Genomic DNA, 24,614 nt, shown 5'->3' with positions numbered 1-24,614 from the left:
TGTCAAAAACCCAGAGAAGACACCAACTGATGATTGTGTGTGTGTTCAAGGAGTCCAACTGAAAAGATTTTTCCTGGTTGCTGTGGAGGGGAACAAATGAGCAATATACCAGCAGGCAGGCAGCTGGCAGTGGACTGAATGGAAGATTATTCATGAAATTAGTACCGTTAGGGAGACCACCATATGACCTCCTCACTGTTTAGTTCATTAAGCACAGCAGTGTGTGTGTATGAGGTTATTCCAAATGTGTTTTGTAGCAGCCACACCCCAGACTCCACAGTGCCTGTTGTAAATATAGGCCAATCACAGTTTTACCGTTAAATTCTTGTCAATGGCTTATTTTAAGCATCTTCCTGAGTAGCAACAGGTTACAAATCCTATGTTCACAAACTGCTACCCTGCTGCTGGCGTCTTTTTTTTTAAAGCTGGATGCTGTGGGCCATCTTTTAATGGGAGAGAAAAAGATTCAGCTGAAAAAAAAAACATTTGGCGCCATTCATCCTTCTCTCCAACAGCAGGGCCAAATCAGATCAGACCTCCATATAAACAACTCAACTGGAGCAATAAGCCCCAAACAGCCTTTTGTTTCCTTTGGAGATGATTCTTCCATGGAAAAAAGTGACACTTAAAACATCAAGCATCTTTGTAGAGCTCAGGGGGGGCTGGGAGCTCTGTGACCCTTGTTTGTGGTCACATCTGAGATGGGGGGGGGGGGGGGGACAACGGGAGCCATGGGGGACAGGCACCAGTGAAGGCCTAACTTAGTCCCATACATACTGCACTGGGGTCTGGTGAGAGACATAGAATTCCATTCTTTGTTATTATGTGATTATAATGGCCATTATCAGCCTAAATACACCAAATGTATCTACTTACACTGAACAAAAACATAAATGCAACATGCAACAATTTCAAATATTTTACTGAGTTAAAGTTCATATAATGAAATCAGTCAAATTGAAATAAATTCATTAGGCCCTAATCTATGGATTTCACTAGGAGTACAGATCTGTCACCAACAGATGCATACCTTTAAAAAAGGTATCACCATTTGCCTCATACAACGAGACATCTCCTTCGCATAGTGTTGATCAGGCTGTTGATTGTGGCCTGTAGAATATTGTCCCACTCCTCTTCAATATCTGTGCAAAGTTGCTGGATATTGGTGGGAACTGGAACATACTGTCGTACACATCATTCTAGAGCATCCCAAACATGCTCAATGGGTGACATGTCTGGTGAGTATGCAGGCCATGGAAGGGACATTTTCAGCTTCCAGGAATTGTGTACAGATCCTTGCAACATGGGGCCGTGCCTTATCATGCTGGAACATAAGGTGATGACAGTGGATGAATGGCACAACAATGGACCTCAGGATCTCATCACGGTATCTCTGGGCATTCAAGTTGCCATCGATAACATGCAATTGTGTTCGTTGTCTGTAGCTAATGCCTTCCCATTCCATAACCCCAAAGCCACCATGGCACACTGTTCACAACGTTGACATCGGAAAACTGCTCGCCCACACGCTGTCTGCCATCTGTCCGGTACAGTTGAAACCAGGATTCATCCATGAAGAGCACACTTCAGCATGCCAGTGGCCATCGGAGGTTAGCATTTGCCCACTGAAGTTGGTTACGACACAGAACTACAGTCAGGTCAAGACCCTGGTGAGTACGACGAGCATGCAGATGAGCTTCCCTTAGACGGTTTATGACAGTTTGTGCCAAAATTCTTCTGTTGTGCAAGCCCACAGTTTTATCAACTGTCTTGTCAAAGACCATCCCGCAGGTGAAGAAGCCGGATGTGGTCCTGGACTGGCGTGGTTACACTTGGTCTGTGGTTGTGAGGCCGGGTTGAACGTACTGCCACATTTTCTAAAACGACATTGGAGGCAGCTTATGGTAGATAAATTAACATTACATTATATGGCAAAAGCTCTGGTGCACATTCCTGAAGTCAGCATGCCAATTGCACGCTCCCTTAACTTGAGACATCTGTGAGATTGTGCTGCGTGACAAAACTGCATTTTAGTGGCCTTTTATTGTCCCCAGCACAAGGTGCACCTGTGTAATGATCATTCTGTTTAATCAGCTTGTTGATATGCCACACCTGACAGGTGGATGGGTTATCTTGGCAAAGGACAAATTCTCACTAGCAAACTTGTGTACAACATTTGAGAGAAATTAACTTTTTGTGCGTATGGAACATTTGTGGGATATTTTATTTCAGCTCATGAAACATGGGACCAGCACTTTACCTGTTGCGTTTATATTTTTGTTCAGTCGATATTGTATATTTCTTAGGGTATATTTTCCTTCACTGTCAGTCTACTTTCGTTCTACTGGCTCATGGGTTTACATTTGTATAGGAAAGTTCCTCCAATTCCTCCTCTGCTGTGGTTTGATCAACATTTTGTAAACCTCCAATCTTCTTCCCATCCTGGAAAATACATACGCCTTTCATTTGGGAAATATGGTCAGTGACGCGGGAAGTATGGAAGTGCGAAGAGGAAAAACGATTAAAGCTACAGATGTGCATATTCCCTTCTCTAACTATTCCATATATAGTCCATACTGAATTCAGATCATTTTCAAGCTGAGGACATTAAAGAACGTCATGAGAGGGAATATTATGTTAGTCCTGTTTACATTCTGCCAGATTCCTGCCTGTGGTAAAAGTTTGCCCTCTCGAAATTTACGAGGATAAAGTAACAGTCCCTGCCTAGACAATACCTCCCATCTGATATTTCTGAAGGGGATTCATGAGTCACGGAATTCAGGAAAATATATCAAATAAGCCTCAGCAGGTCAACAAATCATCACACCCCTATCCGCCTCTGCACAAACAGCTTGCATTCTTCTACCAAAATGAGCCATTTTAACAGTGCAAATCATGTTATTTTAAGATGGCCTTTTTGCTTTTTCATGTAGACAGACTGTGTTTGTATCTGAACACCAATTCTTTGGAAAGTGGCCTATAAGGATAACAACCCTGAGCATTATTTCTTGCCACAAAAGGAGAACTTGAGCCCCATCTGATAGCTGGCCAGCTAATCAAACTGACCTCAGCTAGCCCAGATGTTAAGTGTTTTACCAGCACAGAACAGCACTAGACAAGGCAGGGATTCTCTCTTTTTCAGCAGTATCAGATGTCACTGGGGGATTATTACCAGTGACTTAGACACTGATATGACTGATGTCATTTTGTGTTCCTCGAATACATGCTGGAAATAGAGCTGTTATACCATCCTCATTCCAAGGTGTAATGGTCCTCAACAACACTAGAGTGTGGATTGTGGAAGTGTGTACAGTAGTTGGTTTTATGGTTGTATGTGTGTGGGAGATACAGAGTAAGAGTGTCTGATAAGGCCCAGGTGACTAATACATCTCCAATGATCATACACAGACAGGTGTTATGAGGCATAAGACACTAATGTTACAGCAGTTTCCTTAAAGGCCCAATGCAGCGATTTTCATATCAATACCACATATTTTCTAGGAAACAATTAAGTAATTTACTGTAACAGATTTCCATTTTTTTTTTAAATAGGCAAAAATAGCTTTTTAGCAAAACACTTTTTCAAGCAAGACATTTGCAAGGAATGTCGGGGTGGTTTGAGTGGGGAGGGGAAAGCTGAAAACTATTGGCAGAGAGGTTTGGAACTCTTTCTTATTGGTCTAATAACCAATTTATCGCATGGTGATGTCACCATGAAAAGCCAGAACTCTCCCCCATGCAAACCTGCTAATACAATCTGTGTAGATTGTATTTTCAACCAGCAACTATCAGAAAATAACCCACTTTGACAGTTGGTGTCATCAGCTGTTGTACAATATCATATGAAACAGGAAAACTGAATGCTGACTGCTCTGGGCCTTTAAGTAAACACCATTAAGCCCTGTCTCTAGGTGTCCTGTCCATCAGCATTTCTGTCTGGAAGATTTTATGACTAAGCCTGTTGAGCAACATTGTCTGTCATGTCACCTCCACCACAACTGGGATTTTTTTAAAGGTACTGTCTGTTAGTGTTCAGCAAGGCAATACCAATCTGGCTAAAATACTTCTAAATGGGTGACTAGACTCATTTAGAAGTATTTAGAACCAGGTGTCTAGAACCAGTAGCTCAAACTGCTACAAATACGTGCATCCTAAGGGGTCAAGGGGTGCATTGAGGAATGTGTGTGCTCATCAAAACAGTTCAAAATTCCCAAGCACTACTACGTGCTCACCAAATTACTATGTTAGTCTATAGAAAATGAGAATAATTGGGATGCCATTGACATGTAGGCTAGGATCTACCATACATAAAGCATAGACCTACACTGTCGTCTGAAAATTTTGACACTCACCTTAATCTCCATAGGTAAATTGTAGCCCATTTACATTCATCTTTAAGAAAACAATGTTTGAAAAAATATATATAAAACAATAAACATGCAGAATTGGGTGTCAGAGACTTATTTTTATAATTCTATATTGTCTGGGACTCTGGGGCTTTCTGGACATACTGGTTAAAGGCCTGCTGTCATTTCACACCAGAACATTCACGGTCTTCTTGGTAAGCAACTCCAGTGTAGATTTGGCCTTGTGTTTTAGGTTATTGTCCTGCTGAAAGGTGAATTCATCTCCTAGTGTCTGGTGGAAAGCAGACTGAAGCAGGTTTTCCTCTAGGATTTTGCCTTTGCTTAACTCCATTCCATTTTTATCCTGAAAAAGTCCCCAGTCCTTAACGATTACAAGCATACCCATAACATGTTGCAGCCACCACTATACTTGAAAATATGGAGAGTGGTACTCAGTAAATGTGTTTGCCACAAACATTACACTTTGTATTCTGAACAAAAGTGAATTGCTTTGCCACATTTTTTTGCAGTATTGATTTAATGCCTTGTTTCAAACAGGATGCATGTTTTGGAAATGTTTATTTTGTAAAGGCTTCCTTCTTTTCAAATTGTCAATTAGGTTAGTATTGTTGAGTAACTTCAATGTTGATCCATCCTCAGTTTCTCCCATCACAGCCATTAAACTAAGAAAAAAAGTCATTGGGCCTCATGGTGAAATCCCTAAGTTTCCTTCCTCTCCGGCAAATGAATTAGGAAGGATGCCTTTACCTATGTATTACTGGGTGTATCGATACACCATCCAAAGTATAATTAATAACTTCCTCAAAGGAATATTCAATGTTTTCTTTTTTAACCATCTATCAATATGAAATTTACTGCTCGACCTTACAGATAATTGCATGTGTGGGGTACAGAAATGAGGTAGTAATTCAAAAATCATGTTAAAACACTATTATTACATACAGTCCATGCAACTTGTCACTTGTTAAGCAAATGTTTACCCCTGAACTTGTTTAGGCTTGCCATAACAAAGGGGTTCAATACTTATTGACTCAAGACATTTCTGTAAACATTTCAAAAAACATAATTCCACTTAGACATTATGGAGTATTGTGTGTAGGCCAGCGACAAAAAATCTCAATTTAATCCATTTTAAATACAGGCTAACGCAACATAAAGTCAAGGGGTGTGAATACTTTCTTGAAGGCACTGTATTGGACTGCATAATTGCATAGGTGGCAGATTTATGTAAACTGTACAGCCTTACCCCATTTTATGGATGCACACTCCATAGGTATCAGCCTACTCAGTGACACCCACAGAATACAACTCCATGGAATAGCGTTTGCACAAATATTAGCATCATAGTTCTTATTGCAGAACTGACTATGCAAATCAGTGCTCCAGTCAACATTCATATTGGACTGTACAGCCTTACACCATTTTATGTGTGCACACTCCATAGGCATCAGCCTACTCAGTGACACCCAGAAAACACAACGCTGAAGAGTGCACACAAATATTAGCATCATAGCCCTTATTGCGGGACTTTGACACCACTGTGACGTGAGCCACATTAGCTAATGGCAATTCCACTGGAACAGAATGATGCTGGGAATCTGATTATATGCCAAAACAAAACAAACCGTACAACTCGATGCACAAGGATGACTTTTAATGTTACAATTTTTAATTAAAAACGGTGCAGATGCTAAGTTTGGTAACAGAGTGACGGCACAAACCGTCACATGGATGAATCCCGGAACATACTCAAGTCTGTGCTAGCAAAACAGTCCTGTAGCTTAGAATCCGCTTCATCGGACCACTTCCGTATTGAGCGTGTCACTGGTACTTCCCGTTTGAGTTTTTGCATGTAACCAGAAATCAGGCGGATATTTATGGTCAGATTTGCCAAAGGGAGGGCGAGGGAGAGCCTTGTACGCATTTGTGTGTGTGGAGTGAAGGTGATCAAGAGTCGTGTCGCATATAGTTGCACCAGTGACATGCTGGTCAAATTTTATCAAACGGATTTCAGTTCCCCTGCATTAAAATCACAGGCCAAGAGAAGCACCCAGTCAAGTACAAGGGTGGAGTGAAAACCTGCAAACTCTCGCCCCTCCTTGGAATGAGTTTGACTCAGGAGGTAAATAGACAGCTACGAAAAATATGACAATTCTTGGTAAATAGTATGGTCTGCAGCTTATCATGAGGTATTCTAACTTAGGCGAGCAAAAACTCGAGGACTTCCTTAACATTAGATTGCGCACCTGCTGTTAACAAAGAGATTACACCCCCTTTCCAGAGGCTGCTGTCCGGTCGAGACAAGGCATGAAAAAAACAGGGATGTATATTATCCATGTCCTTGTTCAGCCAGAACTCAGAAAAACTGAATATTACAGTTCTTCAGGTCCTGTTGACAAGATAGTCTCAAGCAGGATAGTCTTTTGCTCGCCAACATAGTCACATCAGGATGCCGGCTCATTTGCATCTCGTGCGCCGTTGTATTCTCTTTAGAGTCTTGGGTATTAAGGGCCTGGTAAGCAGAACGTCCAGAGCTGCCGACAAGTAGAAATTGTCATCCAAATCGAGGTTAGTGATCACTGTTCTAATGTCCAGAAGCTGTTTTTGGTCATAGGAAATGATGACAGAGTCATTATGTTAAAAAAAAAGTTAGGCTCAGCATAAATTCTTCTTATTTTTAAAAATAGAGTAAAACGGCTGCTATCCACTGCAGCGCCATCTTATACTAGCTAGCCTGCAATGTAACATCATGGAGTAAACTCAAACTGCGCATGTTATGTTTCAATTGTCACGTGCACAGTGAAATGTCTTTCTCGCTTGCTATTTCCCAACACTGTAATTTATAGTACTATAAAAAATAAATAAAAAGTAAAGAAGAACAAAAACACAAGAAATATAAATAAGAACATGAGAATGTAAGCTAGCTATATACAGGGACAATGCCAATACCATATTTACAATGTGCCGGGATACTGGAGTGGTAGGGTTAAATATGTATGGTCAGAGCAAACATTTTAAATAAAAAAAGAGAGTCAATGCAGACCGTGCGTGTAGCCATTTTGTTAGCCATTTAGCAGTCTTATGGCTTGGGGATAGAAAGCTGTTCAGGAGCCTCTTGGTATCAGGCGGCTCCAGTAACGCTTGCAGAGGAGCGAGAACAGTATATGGGATTGGGTGGCTGGAGTCAATGAGACGCCATCTCAACCGAGTTAATTTGGTTTCAATGCGATATTGAGTCTTCACATAGCAATAATTGGTGTCACGTGATCGATGGCTTTGTCCATTCATATATACCAGGGGTATTCAACTCTTACCCTACGAGTTCCAGATCCTGCTGGTTTTCTATTCTACCTGTTAATTAAATTGCACCCACCTGGTGTCCCAAGACTAAATCAGTCCCTGATTAGAGTGGAACTGGCTTCGAAGTCCAGGGTTGAGCTCGAGGGATACAGTTGAAGTCGGAAATTTACATAGGTTGGAGTCATTTTCAACCACTCCACAAATTTCTTGTGAACAAACTATAGTTTGGGCAAGTCGGTTAGGACATCTACTTTGTGCATGACACAAGTAATTTTTCCAATAATTGTTTACAGATTATTTCACTTATAATTCACTGTATCACAATTCCAGTGAGTCAGAAGTTTATGTACACTAAATTGACTGTGCCTTTAAACAGCTAGGAAAATTCCAGAAAATGATGTCATGGCTTTAGAAGCTTCTGATAGGCTAATTGATATAATTTGAGTCAATTGGAGCTGCACCTGTGGATGTATTTCAAGGCTACCTTCAAACTCAGTGCCTCTGCTTGACATCATGGGAAAATTAAAAGAAATCAGCCAAGACCTCAGGAAAAACAATTGTAGACCTCCACAAGTCTGGTTCATCCTTGGGAGCAATTTCCAAACGCCTGAAGGTACCACGTTCATCTGTATAAACAATAGTACGCAAGTATAAACACCATGGGACCACGCAGCCATCATACCACTCAGGAAGGAGACGCAGTCTGTCTTCTAGAGATGAACGTACTTTGGTGTGAAAAGTGCAAATCAATCCCAGAACAACAGCAAAGGACCTTGTGAAAATGCTGGAGGAAACCGGTACAAAAGTATCTATATCCACAGTAAAATGAGTCCCATATCGACATAACCTGAAAGGCCGCTCAGCAAGGAAGAAGCCACTGCTCAAAAAAAAGAACACATTCTTATTTTCAATGACGGCCTGGGAACAGTGGGTTAACTGCCTGTTCAGGGGCAGAACGACAAATTTGTACCTTGTCAGCTCGGGGGTTTGAACTCGCAACCTTCTGGTTACTAGTCCAACGCTCTAACCACTAGGCTACGCTGCCGCCCCAATGGTGGGCACACAGACCTTACTTTTTGGAGAAATATCCTCTGGTCTGATGAAACAAAAATACAACTGTTTGGCTATAATGACCAATGTTATGTTTGGAGGAAATCCAATCCAAAGAAAACCATCCCAACCGTGAAGCACAGGGGTGGCAGCATCATGTTGTGAGGGTGCTTTGCTGAAAGAGGGACTGGTGCACTTCACAAAATAGATGGCATCATGAGGAAGTAAAATGATGTAGATATATTGAAGCAACATCAAGACATCAGTCAGGAAGTTAAAGCTTGGTCTCAAATGGATCTTCCAAATAGACAATGACCAAGCATACTTCCAAAGTTGTTGCAACATGGCTTAAGGACAACAAAGTCAAGGTATTGGAGTGTTAGAATCACCTTTAGTAGCGATTACAGCTGGAAGTCTTTCTGGCTAAGTCTCGAAGAGCTTTGCACACCTGGATTGTACAATATTTGCATTCTTTTAAAAATGATTCACGCTCTGTCGAGTTGGATGTTGATCATTGCTAGGCAGCCATTTTCAAGAATTGCCATTGATTGTCAAGCTGATTTAAGTCAAAACTGTAACTAGACCACTCAAACTCCAGCCTTGTGTTTTAGGTTCTTCTCCTGCTACTCTGTTTTAAAGTCACCATTGGCTACATGGTGAAATCCCTGAGTGGTGTCCTTACTCTGGGAAGGACACCTGTATCTTTGTAGTGACTGGGTGTATTGTTAACTTCACCTTGCTCAAAGCGATAGTCAATGTCATTTTTTTTTTACCAATAGGTGCCCTTCTTTGCGAGGCAATGTAAAACCTCCCTTTTCTTTGTGGATTAATCTGTGTTTAAATTGCACTGCTTGACTGAGGGACCTTACAATTTACTGTATTTGTGTGGTACAGAGATGAGGTAGTTATTCAAAAATCATGTTAACACCATTATTGCACACAGTGAGTCCATGCAACTTAATAAAAATGTTTTCATAATTGCACTTTCATAGTATGGGGGTAGTGTGTGTAGGCCAGTGGCACAAAATCTAAATGTAATCAATATTACATTCAGCCTTTAACACAACAAAATGTGGAATGCTTTCTGACACTAATTATTCCCCCAATGCAATTATGCAGTCTAATACATCCACAGTGTGATTTCAATGTTCTGTTTAATGTAAAATGAATTGGATTGTAACATTACAATTTATAATTCTAGTCCAAATATGGCATGATTACACTATTTGTATCCGTTTACATCACTTAATGCGTGACTTATTTTGAAGGCAAATCGCAGATTCCACTATTGTGGCTATTCATTGTCGCTCCCTTTTCATAGGTACTGGGGAGAACCTGAGATTCCATGCCCAATTATTCTCAGGTGTGTAAAAAAAAACTTTCATATTAGCCTCTAGTAAAGTGTAATATGAGCCGAGGTACACACAATATAAATAAAGCAGTATTTGTTTCACACCATTACTCACCAGATTCCGAAGCGACGGTTCATCCAAAGTTGAATACCTTTCAGCAGACATTTTCAGTCTTTAGGCTACAATGACAGGTGAACGGTAAAAAGCGCAAACTCAACGACGAACAAAAAGCAGGCTTTTGTTTTGGAAACGTCCTTCAAACAAATAACTGACCTATCAATGTAATAACATAGGCCAGTAGCATACAAATGCTGGCAACAATTATATCCCAAAAGAAGGTCCAAGTCCCCTTTTGACGTGTCGGAATTGATGCTCCACCTGCTCGAATCGGAGTTTCTTCAAAGCAACTTTACAAATAATTTATGAGTCTGATCACAATGAAAACCCCTGCCTCAAAATAACTTTTGGATTATGTCAATAAAAAAACGATTGGAGTGATTTAGAGATTAAAAACATATTTAAAAACCTCAACTCTATCTGGCTTCCTTCACTTTTCTCTCACTCCTAAAATGTTTAGAATAAACGAACCAGTTTGAGTTTGAATACAGAATCGCACTAGATTTGATGTCTGCCCCGCCCCTGAAATACTCATCGACCAATTGAATAACATATTCAAAACCGCGGCCCTTCGTGGGTACTCAAGATGTAGTTATTAGTCAATAAGTAATACACGTAATTAAGTTCAGAAAAAAAACTAGGCCAAGAGGACAAAAATATTTAGATAAACAGTATCATTATGTTGCCTTCATTAGATACAATGTATTTTATAAATATTATCTAACAATTTTGAAATCCAATATCTACTAGATATGGTCAATAAAGTAGGCTATAATAAATTTGGCTTGGAAAATATTGTTTCGCCTAAACGTGATGGTATCGTTGGCTATATATCATGTGAACCTCATGAACCTCTTTCGTAGACATTCAGGTGCTGAATTGTTTCAAAGGCAGAAATAGATGAGTAGACTCTGCCCACCAGTGAACAATATGTGAACTACCAGAAGGCAACGCTTAACTTTTGACTTACACCGAACAAAAATATAAACACAACATGTAAAGTGTTGGTCCCATGTTTTATGAGCTGAAATAAAATATCATAGAAATTATCCATATGCACTAAAAGCTTTTCTAATTTTTCACACAAATATTTACATCCCTGTTAGTGAGCTTTTCTTTGTCAAAATAATCCATACACTTGACAGGTGTGGCATATCAAGAAGCTGATTGAACAGCATGATCAATACATAGGTGCACCTTGTGCTGGGGACAATAGAAGACAACTCTACAATGTTTGTGTTTTTCACACAGCACAATGCCTCAGATGTCTATAGTTTTGAGGGAGCGTGCAATTGGCTTGCTGACTGTGGAAATGTTCACCAGAGCTGTTGCCTGAGAATAGAATGTTCATTTATCTACCATATGCCGCCTCCGTCATTTTAGGGAATTTGGCACTATGTCCAACCGGCCTCACAACCGCAGACCACGTGTTTGGCATCGTGTGAACGGGGGATACCTAGTCAGTTGTACAACAATGCCTTCAACTGAAATGTGTCTTCCGCATTTAACCCAACCCCTCTGAATCAGAGAAGTGCGGGGAGCTGCCTTAAATCGAGATCCACGTCTTCGGCGCCCGGGGAACAGTGGATTGACTGCCTTGCTCGGGGGCAGAACAACAGCTTTTTGGTCACTGGCCTAATGCTATAACCACTAGGCTACAGTGCACCACATGTAGGTGGGGTTATGGTATTAGCAGGCATAAGCTATGGACAACGAACACAATTGCTTTTTATCAATGGCAATTTGAATGCAGAGAGATACCATGACGAGATCCTGAGGCCCATTGTCTTGTCATTCACCTGCCATCACCTCATGTTTCAGCGTGATGCATGGCCCCATGTCACAAGGATCTGTACACAATTCCACTTATTCCATGGCTTGCATACTCACCAGACATGTCACCCATAGAGTATGTTTGGGATGCTCTGGATCGACAGCGTTTTCCAGTTCCCACCAATTTCCAGCAACTTCGCAGTCATTGAAGAGTGGGACAACATTCCACAGGCCACAATCAACAGCCTGATCAACACTACGCGAAGCAGATGTACTGCATGAGGCAAATGGTGGTCACACCAGATACTGACTGGTTCTGATCCATGCTCCTACCCTTTTATTTGTTAAGATATCTGTATTCTCAGTCATATACAGTCCATAGATTAGAGCCTATAATTGAGATGATGTTTAACCTATTGAATGAGGGATACAGCCAACACTGAACTGAAGAAATGAATGCCAATGGTCTGCAAACTATACTTTTACAGGTGGGGAAAATAGAGGACCATTGACCAAGTACTAATTTTGAATCTCTGCCAATCTCACTCTCTGGTCATACTGCAGTAACCAATGTGATATGTGTAGGTGATATGTGTAGGTTTCAAAGCAGTGATGAATAAATACTTTGTATTGAGAACATTCTTTTACATTAAGAGTGATCAACAAGCACATATGCATCAATACTAGGATTTATTAAAAGTATGAAGATGACATCAGTGTATTTGAATAAAAACACTTATAGGTGCAGTCTGAAATACAAATAATGCTTAGATAATGTATTTATTTGTCATTGATTTTCCCTTATTCAGAGAACAGTACAATTACTTTGTGGCGCTTCAAGATGTCTTACATATACATTTTTTTTTCTTTACATAGTTTTTTCAAGAGTATAATAAGGTGGGTTTTAGATTCTATACAATTTATATTAAAAGTTTAAAACTGAAAGGATTACAATAAGCTTAAAGCTTAAACTCACAAAAATGTCAGTTTGACTGTTTATACTTTTTTTTTTTTTAAGGTAGAGCGACTGATACATACCGACACACATACAGGCAATAAAGAGACGGATCGTGTTTTAGGCCAACTATATTGGATTGATTCAACCACTGGTTGCGCACCACGTAATCTGCTGCGCAGTTGGGCATCAGTGTTAAACACCAACCTAAGCATGGTGAGACCTCGGAGGTGTCTTCAATGTAGTCAGCCAGAAACACCACTTTTAGTGTGACAGACCACAGCTCACACAAAAAGCATTTGGTGATTGCCTGGTGCTCTTCCCATCGACAGTCTCGACCTCACTCCTCGTCCTGTTCTTTGTTTTGCTTCTTAGGCACCTAAAAATGAATGTGGTCACAGAAAACATTCAAATTTACTTAAAAGATGACCCCATAGAAGCTCTAAAGAAACAATGATTGTTTGTTTACCTTTGATGGCCCTGCATTCCTTCTTCCCCCATTATTTTCTCTTAGGGGTGGTCTGGTGGATAGAGGCAAAATATTTTATTTAATTTGGAAGCATTATCATTAGGGACGTGCATCTCTCTTTCATGAACGATTCGACACATATCTAGATGCATTGGCTCCAATATGATACAGGAATGATATTTTTTAGTTTGAAATTAATCGGTGCAATTCAGTTTGATTAGAGGTGGATCTGTCTGAGATTACTTCCCTAAACTGAGAGGCCCTCAGTGTGTGTAGGCACCTGAGCCAAGCCAATGGGCAAACCTGAGCATCTACAACCCCACTATCAGATTAGGGGTGGGGTAAATGTATGCTTTTGGTCCGGTCCCCCCCCCCCACACACACACTTTTTATCTGAGATCCCCCATCACCACTGATTAACTTGTCATTTTTAACAGATTGAAAATGCTGAGCTACTACTATGTCAATATTTATATTTAGAAATTAGCATGGCATTTAGCCATTTAACAATGTAGTTTGGGATTTTACCCCCCTTTTGAAAGCGAATGGTTTCGACCATTTTTACCGCTTCAACCAATGAATGCGAAATGATTGCTGTCCTTTATGAAATTACCATGTTCATGTAAAAATGACCAAATACACTAACTGTTTAAAGCAAATCTACCAAAATTATTTATGGTGAACCTGAACAATCTAAATAAAATCTGAATGATTTAAAACCCCAATCATCAATTGAATGTGCGTTGCATCCACTCTGGTAAACTACACAACTCCGGTAAAACAACTTTCTACTGTGCATTCGGTAACAATGACCCAGCAAACTACATAGGTTGTAACTAATAAAGCCTATCATTTGACATTGTGAAAGCCATTGTACAAGCATCTGAATGCTGAAGTGTCAGATATTAGAACAGGGGATAGGTCTACCTCTTGTTTGCACGAGCAGCTGTGTCTCCTGCACAATGCACACAGTTGTTATCTGACAGTCATATGCAGAACATGCATGAAAGTTCGATAGGCTACTGAACTGAAGGCGGCATCAATTCAGTCACAACAGATAAGAGGTATTTTTGGAATAAAACAATGAGTTAAAAACATTGGTAAATAGGCGATTTGTAAGGTTTGAGTCATTTTTCTCTAACCGATGCATGCTTAATGTGGATCGGTTTGGGCTCCCACATGTGCACTCATATATTAAACATTTGAACCAGGGAGCGATGTGTATTGGTGAATCGTTACATCCTTTAATTACCATCCCTATATTATACTAAAGAAAACGCTTAACACTAATTCTGTAACACAAAACATAATCCAGATATTAGGTTTCCAAACCATTTTAAAATTACGTTTTTGTACCAAAACAAATTGTTTGTTAAAATTACATTATGGAAGGTATGTCATTGTTCTTACCCCACAGCTGCTGCAGAGTTGGATTTGTGGCCTTCACTGAAAAGTGAGTGGCCTCCATCTGCCTCTCTGCCATGCTGGAGTCTGTTCTTCACCTGGGGATCACAGTTTGAGATCTTCCCTGTAATGGGCAGCCCACTGTGGTCTCTCTGCCATTCGTTTGGGCTTCGTACCAGGGGCCTCTCTCTGTCCAGCCCACTCAAGGAGTCCACTTTAGATGCAAGGGAGTACACACACACACAAAATTAGTCAGTCTCTCTGAATTTGATGTACAAATTATACATAGCAGCATACCACCCTGCATCCCACTGCTGCCTTGTCTGAAGCGAAGCAGAGTTGGTCCCGAGATGGGAGCCTAGATGCTGCTGGATGTGGTGTTGGAGGGCCAGGAGGCACTCATTCCTATGGTCTAAAAAAATATATCCCAATACACTATGGCAGTAATTGGTACATTACCCTGTGTAGGGTGCAGTCTTTTGGATGGGATGTTAAACAGGTGTCCTGACTCTCTGTGGTCACTAAAGATCCCATTGCATTTATAGTAAGAGAAGGGGTGTTAAGCCCAATCTGGCCCTCATACCATCATAGCCACCTTATCACCCCCAGCTTCCAATTGACTTATTCATCTCCCCCCTTTCCCCTGCAACTATGCCCCATGTCATTGCTGTAAATGAGAATGTGTTTTCAATCAACCTACCTTGTAAAATAACATTTTAATAAAATAAAACATAGGTGGATAGATGTCACCCAAACATTGACTTTGTTAAAAATGATTGAGCATTGGTGAACATGGGGTTCAGTGTCTTACATTGGTGCTTGAGTCTCCTCTGCACCTCAGGGGAGTTCTGTCCACAGCTCTCTTTTGGAGGAAGAGATGGTTTCTGAAAGGACACTTTGCTGACCTTATCCACTGAGTGAACAGAGCAGGGTCGGAGGTCACACTTATCCTGTAAAAAAAAGTGTCATGCTCTACTCGATTACTAGGAAATTACTATGGAGAAACATGTTAGTGCAATAATACTTAAGTAATTACCATGTTAATACACAGGTATAGGAGCAAAGTTACCAGATTTTCTACCCGTCAAAAGGACTTTTCTCCCTCATTTGTATTGTGACTAAGGACTTTTTCAAATGATTGGCATACACTCTTTGATTATGATCTTCAGTTCTTACAGTACTACATCTTGCAGAGCAAATAACATAGGCCTACCTGGTGGTGAAAGACAACGGCCTCCGCCAGGGCCACGCCACAGAACTCACAGGGAATAACCACGTCCCCCTCTAGTGGACTGGCAGGTGAACTGTAGGAGAGCGGGGAGACTGAAAGGGGCAAGGTGGGGAAGCTAGGGGTGTCAGGTGGTATGTGCAGAAGACCAACAGCACCCCTAGCAATCCTGTCATCATAGCGTGGAGATGGAGGACGCTTGCTGAAAGATGCAAAGGCTGAGGCTGGACTACAGCCAGTCTGAAAGACAAAAACAGCCATGGTGGGAAAAATGTATTTCTGCTCACCAGATAGATCAGGTGGCTAGCTACCTCCCCTCAGGTAATTACCACATGATCCACACTATCAAATCAGCCCTCAGATAGAACTGTTAGTCATTTTCTAAACATTTACATATTGTGGCATTTCGCCATAACTATCGACGTTACATAATTGTGCATTTAAAAAGGTGTGGGGGTGGGATACCAAGTAGGGTTGAGTGATATTACGATAGTATCGTCTATCGACGATGATTGACAGGCATCGTCGATGGTGACGACATCGTGATGTGACGAACAATGGTTTATCCTATTTGAACTTGACTGGCAAGGGCAGCACACAAGTGACATTCTGAGTAATCTGCCTAGTCCTATTTCAATAAATAGCACATGTTATATAGGCCTACAGAACAGAGGAATATAGGCTAGACAGGGAGGCGCAAAATGTCCAGTCAGAAAATATTGTCTCTCTCTCTCGGGTGCATGGGCCTTATAGCTGAAACCGAGATTTTGTTTTAGAACAGACACAATCCATTTGAATTCAATCCCTTTTTGTCAGGACTTCTACAATGGGAAAATATGTATGGAAGGTTTTGTTCAAATCAAAAGGGGTGCTGTCAAAAAGTGATTGAATTCAAGTGGATTTACCCTTGTGCCTAACTGTTTTTTTTTTAAAGTAGGCATTATTCCCTTGTCTCTCCATTTGATATTAATATGACTTTGGGCTAGGCTTTCATTGTTTTGTGCATGCATGCTTTCTCTACCGATCAAACAATGAATGAATCTAACAGATACCCATCGCAAAAAGTTGTATTAATAGCCTAAATATTATATTGTTTTTCCTCTCATTATTAGTCCCCTGACTGCCTTACGTAAGGCAGTCAGGGGACTAATAAATGAGGAAAACAATATAATATTGGCCTATAGAAAAATTTAATGATACGTTTTATCAAGTTTAAGCTTATTAAGACAGGAATTGTCCGTGCAGTGCAGAAGAATCCCACCAAGCGAGGTTGAAAAAATCAAATGGCCAATAACCTATCCTCCTATTAGGAGTATTAAATTAATGAACAGTAGCCTATTTCCCAAATATTCTAATAGCTTAAGGTTGCCGCTTTCAAAAAGAAGTCGAATGGCTTAGGCTACTCTCAATCACAGCTTTATGCCCATTAAAGGAGAAGTTTACCCAAAATCCAGAAACTCCCAAGTGATTCCATACATTGAAACTAGTTCAGTGGAGTTTGCTCTCTCCCCATCTTTTAGGATCCTTAGGTTTTCTGCCCCCATAAATCCAGATTGGATATCTCGTTCATATCCATCGTTGATGAAGTGCTGGATACACACATACAGAGCAATGCAAGGTTGGTTGTATAATTATTTACTTTTACTATTTCGAATTGCTAATAACCATCTTCTGCATCTCTGTATCTTTATCAGAAAACAGTGATATTTGGTGCCTTCTTCCTTTGATTTCCAGTATAAAGTACAGCTAGGGACCGAATAACAGCTCTCTTTCTACCATCTTTTCCCCCACTTTGCATAACTAACTTTACCTGCGACATGCCTAATTTATAAATCAACTTTCGCTCCAGCTCCTTCTCCCCCCCCCCCCATTTAAAAAAAAATCTGTGACTTCAAGCTCCACATAAGGGCATATCGTGACATTTCTACGTAGCAGTGTCTCCCCATGACGGTGCACATGAGCATTACACTGCAAACGATTTAGGTGGAAAAGTACACCTTTAGTGGCTCAAAAGCGATAGCACATGACAAAAATAGCTCATTCGGCCGTACACTTTCAATAAAACGAATTTGTCCACATTTTGCAGATTTCTGAAACATAAAATTCACTGGCAACGGAGCAGAGCAAGGTCACAAGTCCCGTTTTTGCAGCCATTTCAATACAGCACTACAGGGAGAGAGGGCAAACTCCACTGAAGTAGTTTCAATGTATGAAATCCCTTTGGAGTTATTTGATTTGGGGTAAATTCTCCTTTAAGAGAAGAGGATGATGCAAAGCAATTATCCAGTTCTGAAGACCGTAGACTTTACTTCTATCCAGACCATGATTTATAATAGTCCATGAGCCAAACCCACAAATGTGTGTCATCAGGCTCACTTGGGCCCACAATTTTTTTTATGTCCATAGAGTTGGAAAATGTGTGATTGCAGTGCAGCAACGGTAGTAGAGGACTAGACACTTGCTAAATACATTACAATGTAAAATTCCATTGGAATGCCAATTCGTTTTCACCTGATGTGAGCAACAAACTATTATATGTAGTTCATTCAAGTTCTTACTATGGGGCCAAAGCAGATTGGTCCGTTAATAGAATACTAAAAGTAATGTAATAAGCCAACAGGCACAACATTGGATTTTACTACACTGTAATGGAATGTAAGGTGTTTGGTATGCAGTGCATTCGATAAGAATTCAGGCCCCTTCACTTTTCCCCACACTTTGTTACGTTAGACTAATTCTAAAATTGATTCAAATCTATACAATAACCCATAATGACAAAGCAAAAACAGGCTTAGAAATGTTTGCAAATGTATTAAAAATAAAAAACTGAAATATTACATTTACATAAGTATTCAGACCCTTTACTCAGTACTTTGTTGAAGCACATTTGGCAGTGATTACAGCCTTGAGTCTTCTTGGGTATGACACTACAAGCATCGCACACCTGTATGTGGAGTTCCTCCCATTCTTCTCTGCAGGTCATCTCAAGCTCTGTCAGGTTGGATGGGAGTGTCACTGCGTAGCAATTTTCAGCTCTCTCCAGAGATGTCTGATCGGATTCAAGTCCAGGCTCTGGCTGGGCCACTCAAGGACATTGAGACTTGTCCCAAAGCCACTCCTATGTTGTCTTGGCTGTGTGCTCAGGGAAGTTGTCCTATGGGAAGGAGAACCTTAGACCCAGTCTAAGACCCATCAAGGATCTCTGTACTTTGCTCCTTTCATCTTTGCCTTGATCCTGCCACTGATAAACATCCCCACAGCATGATGCTACCAACACCATGCTACCAACACCATGCTTCACTGTAGGGATGGTATTGGCCAGGTGATGAGGGGTGCCAGGTTTCCTCCAGACGTGACACTTGGCATTCAGGCCGAAGAGTTTAATCTTGGTTTCCTCAAACCAGAGAATCTTGTTGCTCATGGTCTGAGTGTCCTGTAGGTGCCTTTTGGCAAACCCCAAACAGGCTGTCACATGCCTTTTACTGAGTGGCTTCCGCCGGGCCACTGTATCATAAAGGTCTGATTGGTGGAGTGCTGCAGAGATGGGAGAACCTTCCAGAAGGACAACCATCTACACAGATGAACTCTGTCAGAGTGACCATCAGGTTCTTGGTCACTTCCCTGACCAAGGCCCTTCTCTCACGATTGCTCAGTTTGGCCGCGCTGCCAGCTCTAGGAAGAGTCTTGGTGGTTCCGAACTTCTTCCATTTAAGAATGATGGAGGCCACTGTTCTTGGGGACCTTCAATGCTGCAGAAATGTTTTGGTACCCATCCTCAGATTTGTGCCTCAACACCATCCTGTCTCGGAGTTCTACTAACAATTCCTTCGACCTCATGGCTTAGTTTTGGCTCTGACATCCGCTGTCAACTGTGGGACCTTATATAGACTGGTGTGCGCCTTTCCAAATCATGTCCAATCAATTGAATTTACCACAAGTGGACTCGAATCAAGTTGTAGAAACATCTCAAGGATGATCAATGGAAACAGGACACGCCAGAGCTCAATTTTGAGTTTCACAGTAAAGGGACTGTATTTGGCATTTTTAATACATTTGCAAAAATATCTAAAAACGTGTCTTTAGTTTGTTATTAGGGGGTATTGTGTATAGATTGATTCATATTTTTTTGATTTTTTTATCCATATTAGAATAAGGCTGTAACGTAACAAAATGTGGAAGAAGTGAAGGGGTCTGAATACTTCCCGAATAAACGGTATAGTCCTCATACTGAAAACAGCTACATCGTATGTCATTTTAATCAAATCACATCCATGACTATTCACATGTACGTATTCATTTACCATGGTTGAAGATTAAATATTGCAATTGTTGATCGTAGCGTCTTCAGAAATCAGTGATTCAGACAGCTTTCTAGGAACATTAACACATTTCTGTGAATAATCTTTATATATCTGGCACACATGGTTGTGTTTTCTACATCACTATGATGAGAAATGAAGGCTTGTCCTTGTTCTCTTGCTCAGTTGTGCACCGGGGCCTCCCACTCTTTCTATTCTGGTTAGAGCCAGTTTGCGCTGTTCTGTGAAGGGAGTGGTACACAGCGTTGTACAAGATCTTCAGTTTCTTGGCAATTTCTCACATGGAATAGCCATAATTTCTCAGAACAAGAATAGACTGACGAGTTTCAGAAGAAAGTTATTTGTTTCTGGCCATTTTGAGCCTGTAATCGAACCCACAGATGCTGATGCTCCAGATACTCAACTAGTCTAAAGAAGGCCAGTTTCATTGCTTCTTCAATCAGCACAAGCTTTCAACTGTGCTAACATAATTGCAAAAGGGTTTTCTAATGATCAATTAGCCTTTTTAAATTATAAACTTGGATTAGCCAACACAACGTGCTATTGGAACACAGGAGTGATGGTTGCTGATAATGGGCCTCTGCACACCTATATATATATATTCAATTTTTAAAAATCTGTCGTTTCCAGCTACAATTTACAACATTAACAATGTCTACACTGTATTTCTGATCAATTTGATGTTATTTTAAATAGACAAAAAAAAAAGGTTTTTCTTTAAAAACAAGGACATTTCTGTGACCCCAAACTTTTGAAAGGTAGTGTATCTATACAATTTCCACTTGTCAAACAAAGTTGAAAATGTATCATGGTTTGCTTTTTAAATCCATTTATAACAGGTAATTATGATATTTAACAGAGGTCAAAGTTCTGAAAAATGTGCCTGATGAATCTAAGCTTTACAATGATATGACTAAAGTGTATAAGTGAGCAATAGCTTGTTGTATACTGACTGTTTGTCATAGGGTAAAATCCCTAGGGAAAAAAACACATCTGATGGAGTGATGAAAGAAAGAGTGATAGCACAAAGAGAGCTACTATTGCTGCACATTACACATTGTCCACCTCTAGAGACATAGACCTTCAAAGAAATCCCTGAGACATCGTCGGCCCGACTGACGCCCTGGCTCATGGACTATAACCTAACTCACTAAGGTAAGACCGCCTGTTCATTATCAGTTGATTGTCACTTTGCTCCATCATGTGCATGAGGCAGACACACACGCTCCACCAGAAAGGGATATTAGAAAATATTTGCCTGCACTTCGCCTCTGCCAAGGCTTTTAATAACATTATCTTTCTTCCTGATTCATCCAGTTGTAGCATGTGATTTCACGCTATAGCATTACTGTGGTTTCAGCGGTTTTTATTTTTGTAGAATGTATTTTTGGGGGACAAAGCGGATGCCTAGTCAGTTGCACAACAATGCACTAAACTGAAATGTGTTTTCCCCATTTAACACAACCCCTCTGAATCAAAAGGGAGAAATACCATCGTACATCACGTTTTATAAGTACATAATCACAATAGGACAAAGGTTGACATCGCCCAATCCTAATACCAAGTGTAAGACAAAATGAACGGTGACCGAGTATGAACTGTTATCAGGAGGGAAAACTAGGAAATTAGACCAGAGGGAGTGAACAAAAGAAAAACAACATCCACAGGAAGGAAATAAGGGGGGCTGAGTTTATAACTAACTGATGCAGCCTATAAAGGACATTTATTCCCAGGTCTCGTCAGACTCAGCCGCCATTGAGTTAGCCTGACTTGTAGGCTAAGAGTCAAAAGATCCTTCTAACCTGGTGTAAAATGAGGTCCACTTCAGGAAACAGATCCTCACAGAACTCACAGGGCAACATGGTGTCTAAATAGGAGAAAAAGAGCAAAGTAATAATGGGTACAATAGAAAACACAAGATTTATTCAGAAGAGGGGTGGAAATGTCAAAATGTAAAAGGCAGAGGAGGGCAACATACTGTAACAGAAAATAATTCTCACATGAAAACAAACTGGGACAATAAGTGGTATTTTGTATAGTATCTCACCTGTCTGGTCAAGGTCTGTATTGGTGCCTGTGGTGATATGTTGGTAGTTGTTTGGGGCAGAGATGGGAGAGATGAGGGAGCCGGTGTTGGACATCCTTCCAAGTTTGTGGTCCCAGACATCCGTCCACAAGGCTCCCTCTCCTCCCCCTAGATCCCCAGTGTCCCCATCACTCTGCAGGCTGAGGGCCAGCAGGTAGTCCAGGTTGGCAGAGTCCTCTCCCAGTGATTGGCCTGCAGGCCATGCCAATGATGCCATGCTGTAATTGTTGTTGGCCATCACTGATGCTTCCTGTTCCAGCACTGGGGAGGTAAAAACACAAGTGAGATATGTTTTTACAAAGCACACAAAAAGAATATTCCAATTAAACAATGTTCCACTTTAATATAGGCCAGGGAAGTTTGTCAATACCAGAATATACATTCTAATATATGTTTTTGGTAAAATGTAAAGGGACAAGAAAAGCTTGAACACTTTGTATGAGCCATTGGCTGACGTACAGTGGCTGAAGTCTGTATTCCTCGGGGCAATGTCCCCCCTTCCTCCCAGGCCCACTTGCCCCCGGGTGCTGTTGTGCACTCTGGCCTCCAGGGGCCGTGGTAGGGCCCTGCGGTCAGATGCACTGGCGTTGTTGTTCTTGTGGCCTCCTCCCTCCTTGGCCCTCAACAGGTTACGGATGGAGTAGGCTTCAAACCAGGCTCCTGGGGACTGGGGTTCTGCTGGGCTGTGACTTGCCCGGCTGTTGTTCCTCTCTTGAGGCATGAGGCTACCACACCAGGTTGGGTGGACAGCCTGCTCCCTCAACATTACATTGCACATGCAGAATGGACAGGGCTCTGTGCGCGTACCACAATAATCCTCATGCTCCTTAGACTGACTGAAAACCACCTCCAGGTCACAGTACTGACATGGCACCATCCGCTGATTGCAGTCAGAGCTCTGAAAAAGAGAGGTCAGATAAAAGCCACGTCTCAGTTGAATTTGTAATACATGACCATCACGTCAGGTAGATGAGGTCTCCATCCTGATACAAGTTTCACATACCTGGTGGGATTCGATATGGATTTTCTCAACCTTTAAACCACACTTACATTTCACCTGAAATTTAAAGAAAAAGTTTGAAGCCTCCTTTGCAACAAGTGTACAGCAACTTAGGGATGTGTCCCTAGCTTTGAATATGCTAACTTATGACTAGCCTAACCACCTCCCGCCCTCTCCATGTTTAGCACTTTACCTGCATATGTTCCTGCTCCTTGTGCTGCTTAAGATCTGAACGGGGCACTGGCTCTTGGCACACCTCACACAGAGTAATATTCCGGCAACAGTGAATCTCATGAGTAGTGAAATTAGCCTCTGGAATGTCATGCTGACTAGAGAGTGGGAGAGAAAGAAAGAACGAGAGGGAAAGAGCCCTAATGTGCATTTATACACATTGTCCCTCAACTTCCCTGAATATTCACACTTACCAATTGGCACAGAACGTTGTGCTTTCATCTGCCATGGCTTGCTTTGAAATAAGAGGGAAAGAAAAATAGGTTGAAATTGTCAAAAGGCATTTGAAAAACTCTGGCGGCAAACAATCCCCCGAAAACGTATGTGGCATCAAATATCGCCTTTTATAACAAGTTTACTACAGAATGTACAGATAACGTTACAATGACCCACAACCCACATTATTGCTAGCTAGCAATCTGTCCAAACTAAATAGTAACGTTAGCTAGCTAGAAAACGTTCCCAGTTAGCTAGTATCGTCATTTGGCTGACAATGACCAGGCGAACATAGAACGTAGCTAGCTATTGTTTCAGTTCGATGCTGGTAGTTTCGATTTACCAGATTGTACCGGTATCTATAAATGAGAAAGTCACATAGCTACCTGTGCTGAGTTCAGTCCCTTGTTTGTTTACTGTACTTGGCTAACGTAACTTTAGGTATCTCTAGACGATAGCTAAATATGGAGGGCGGCTTTAAATCGCCATTTGAAAAGCTAAATGTCAGAGTAAACTTCTGGGGTGACAATAAAACTCTTTTGCTGCTAACTTTGTATGATTTTGACCCTAGCTAGCTACTTTTCAAGCTCGTTTATGCAAGCCATTTTTAGGGTGCTAGCTAGCGAAGTGAGAGCGTTTCTTGAAAGTATTAGTGACGCACAACTCTGATTCGCTAGTCATCGAAAGACAGTTAACCAATGAGATCACCCGAGTGGAATTCTCTCATTTGATCATTGGCATGTCCAT

The 24,614-nt window shown here is 41.0% G+C and overlaps 2 protein-coding genes across 9 annotated transcripts in view; both read right to left on the bottom strand.

Annotated features, from left to right (window-relative positions):
• The window catches only part of LOC115111638 (smoothelin-like), a 101,320-nt gene extending 90,671 nt beyond the window's left edge, over positions 1 to 10,649 (bottom strand). For all 5 annotated transcript variants that reach the window (XR_003860827.1, XM_029637904.2, XM_029637907.2 and 2 more), the window contains exon 1: positions 10,184 to 10,649. Coding sequence is in view for 4 of the 5 variants with exons in the window: in XM_029637904.2 (XP_029493764.1) it covers positions 10,184 to 10,234 (51 nt within the window). In the remaining variant the exon portion in view is untranslated. The remainder of the gene's footprint in view (positions 1 to 10,183) is intronic.
• A 2,071-nt stretch (positions 10,650 to 12,720) lies between these two features.
• On the bottom strand, positions 12,721 to 24,522 carry LOC115111636 (TRAF-type zinc finger domain-containing protein 1-like). Of its 4 annotated transcripts, none has more exons than XM_029637901.2 (12): positions 24,254 to 24,522; positions 23,846 to 23,886; positions 23,614 to 23,749; positions 23,424 to 23,477; positions 22,880 to 23,318; positions 22,382 to 22,681; positions 22,137 to 22,201; positions 16,001 to 16,255; positions 15,599 to 15,737; positions 14,794 to 15,001; positions 13,384 to 13,435; positions 12,721 to 13,293 (listed from the first exon to the last, which is right to left on the bottom strand). In XM_029637901.2, exons 2-12 carry the CDS (start codon positions 23,878 to 23,880, stop codon positions 13,255 to 13,257), a joined length of 1,722 nt encoding a protein of 573 aa, XP_029493761.2. In that variant the 5' UTR covers positions 23,881 to 23,886; positions 24,254 to 24,522; the 3' UTR covers positions 12,721 to 13,254. The 4 variants fall into 4 exon arrangements, with proteins under 4 accessions (XP_029493761.2, XP_029493762.2, XP_029493759.2 ...); XM_029637902.2 differs by having other exon boundaries at positions 23,846 to 23,882; XM_029637899.2 differs by having other exon boundaries at positions 23,614 to 23,886.
• Between the last annotated feature and the right edge of the window lie 92 nt (positions 24,523 to 24,614).

This window comes from Oncorhynchus nerka, linkage group LG27 (assembly GCF_034236695.1).
Source record: "Oncorhynchus nerka isolate Pitt River linkage group LG27, Oner_Uvic_2.0, whole genome shotgun sequence".
Lineage (NCBI taxonomy): Eukaryota > Metazoa > Chordata > Actinopteri > Salmoniformes > Salmonidae > Oncorhynchus > Oncorhynchus nerka.
Note: the sequence above shows the minus strand (reverse complement) of the source record. Positions and strands in the feature narration are given on the sequence as shown.

Bases quoted from the DNA above. Each gene is read 5' to 3' on its own strand.
- LOC115111636 (XM_029637899.2), bottom strand. From the start codon at position 23,802: ATGCACATTAGGGCTCTTTCCCTCTCGTTCTTTCTTTCTCTCCCACTC. The intron at 23,319-23,423 runs GTATGTGAAACT...TCTCTTTTTCAG, and splicing joins TCCATATCGAATCCCACCAG to AGCTCTGACTGCAATCAGCG. The intron at 13,436-14,793 runs GTAAGAACAATG...TCTATCCACCAG, and splicing joins AACTCTGCAGCAGCTGTGGG to ACCACCCCTAAGAGAAAATA.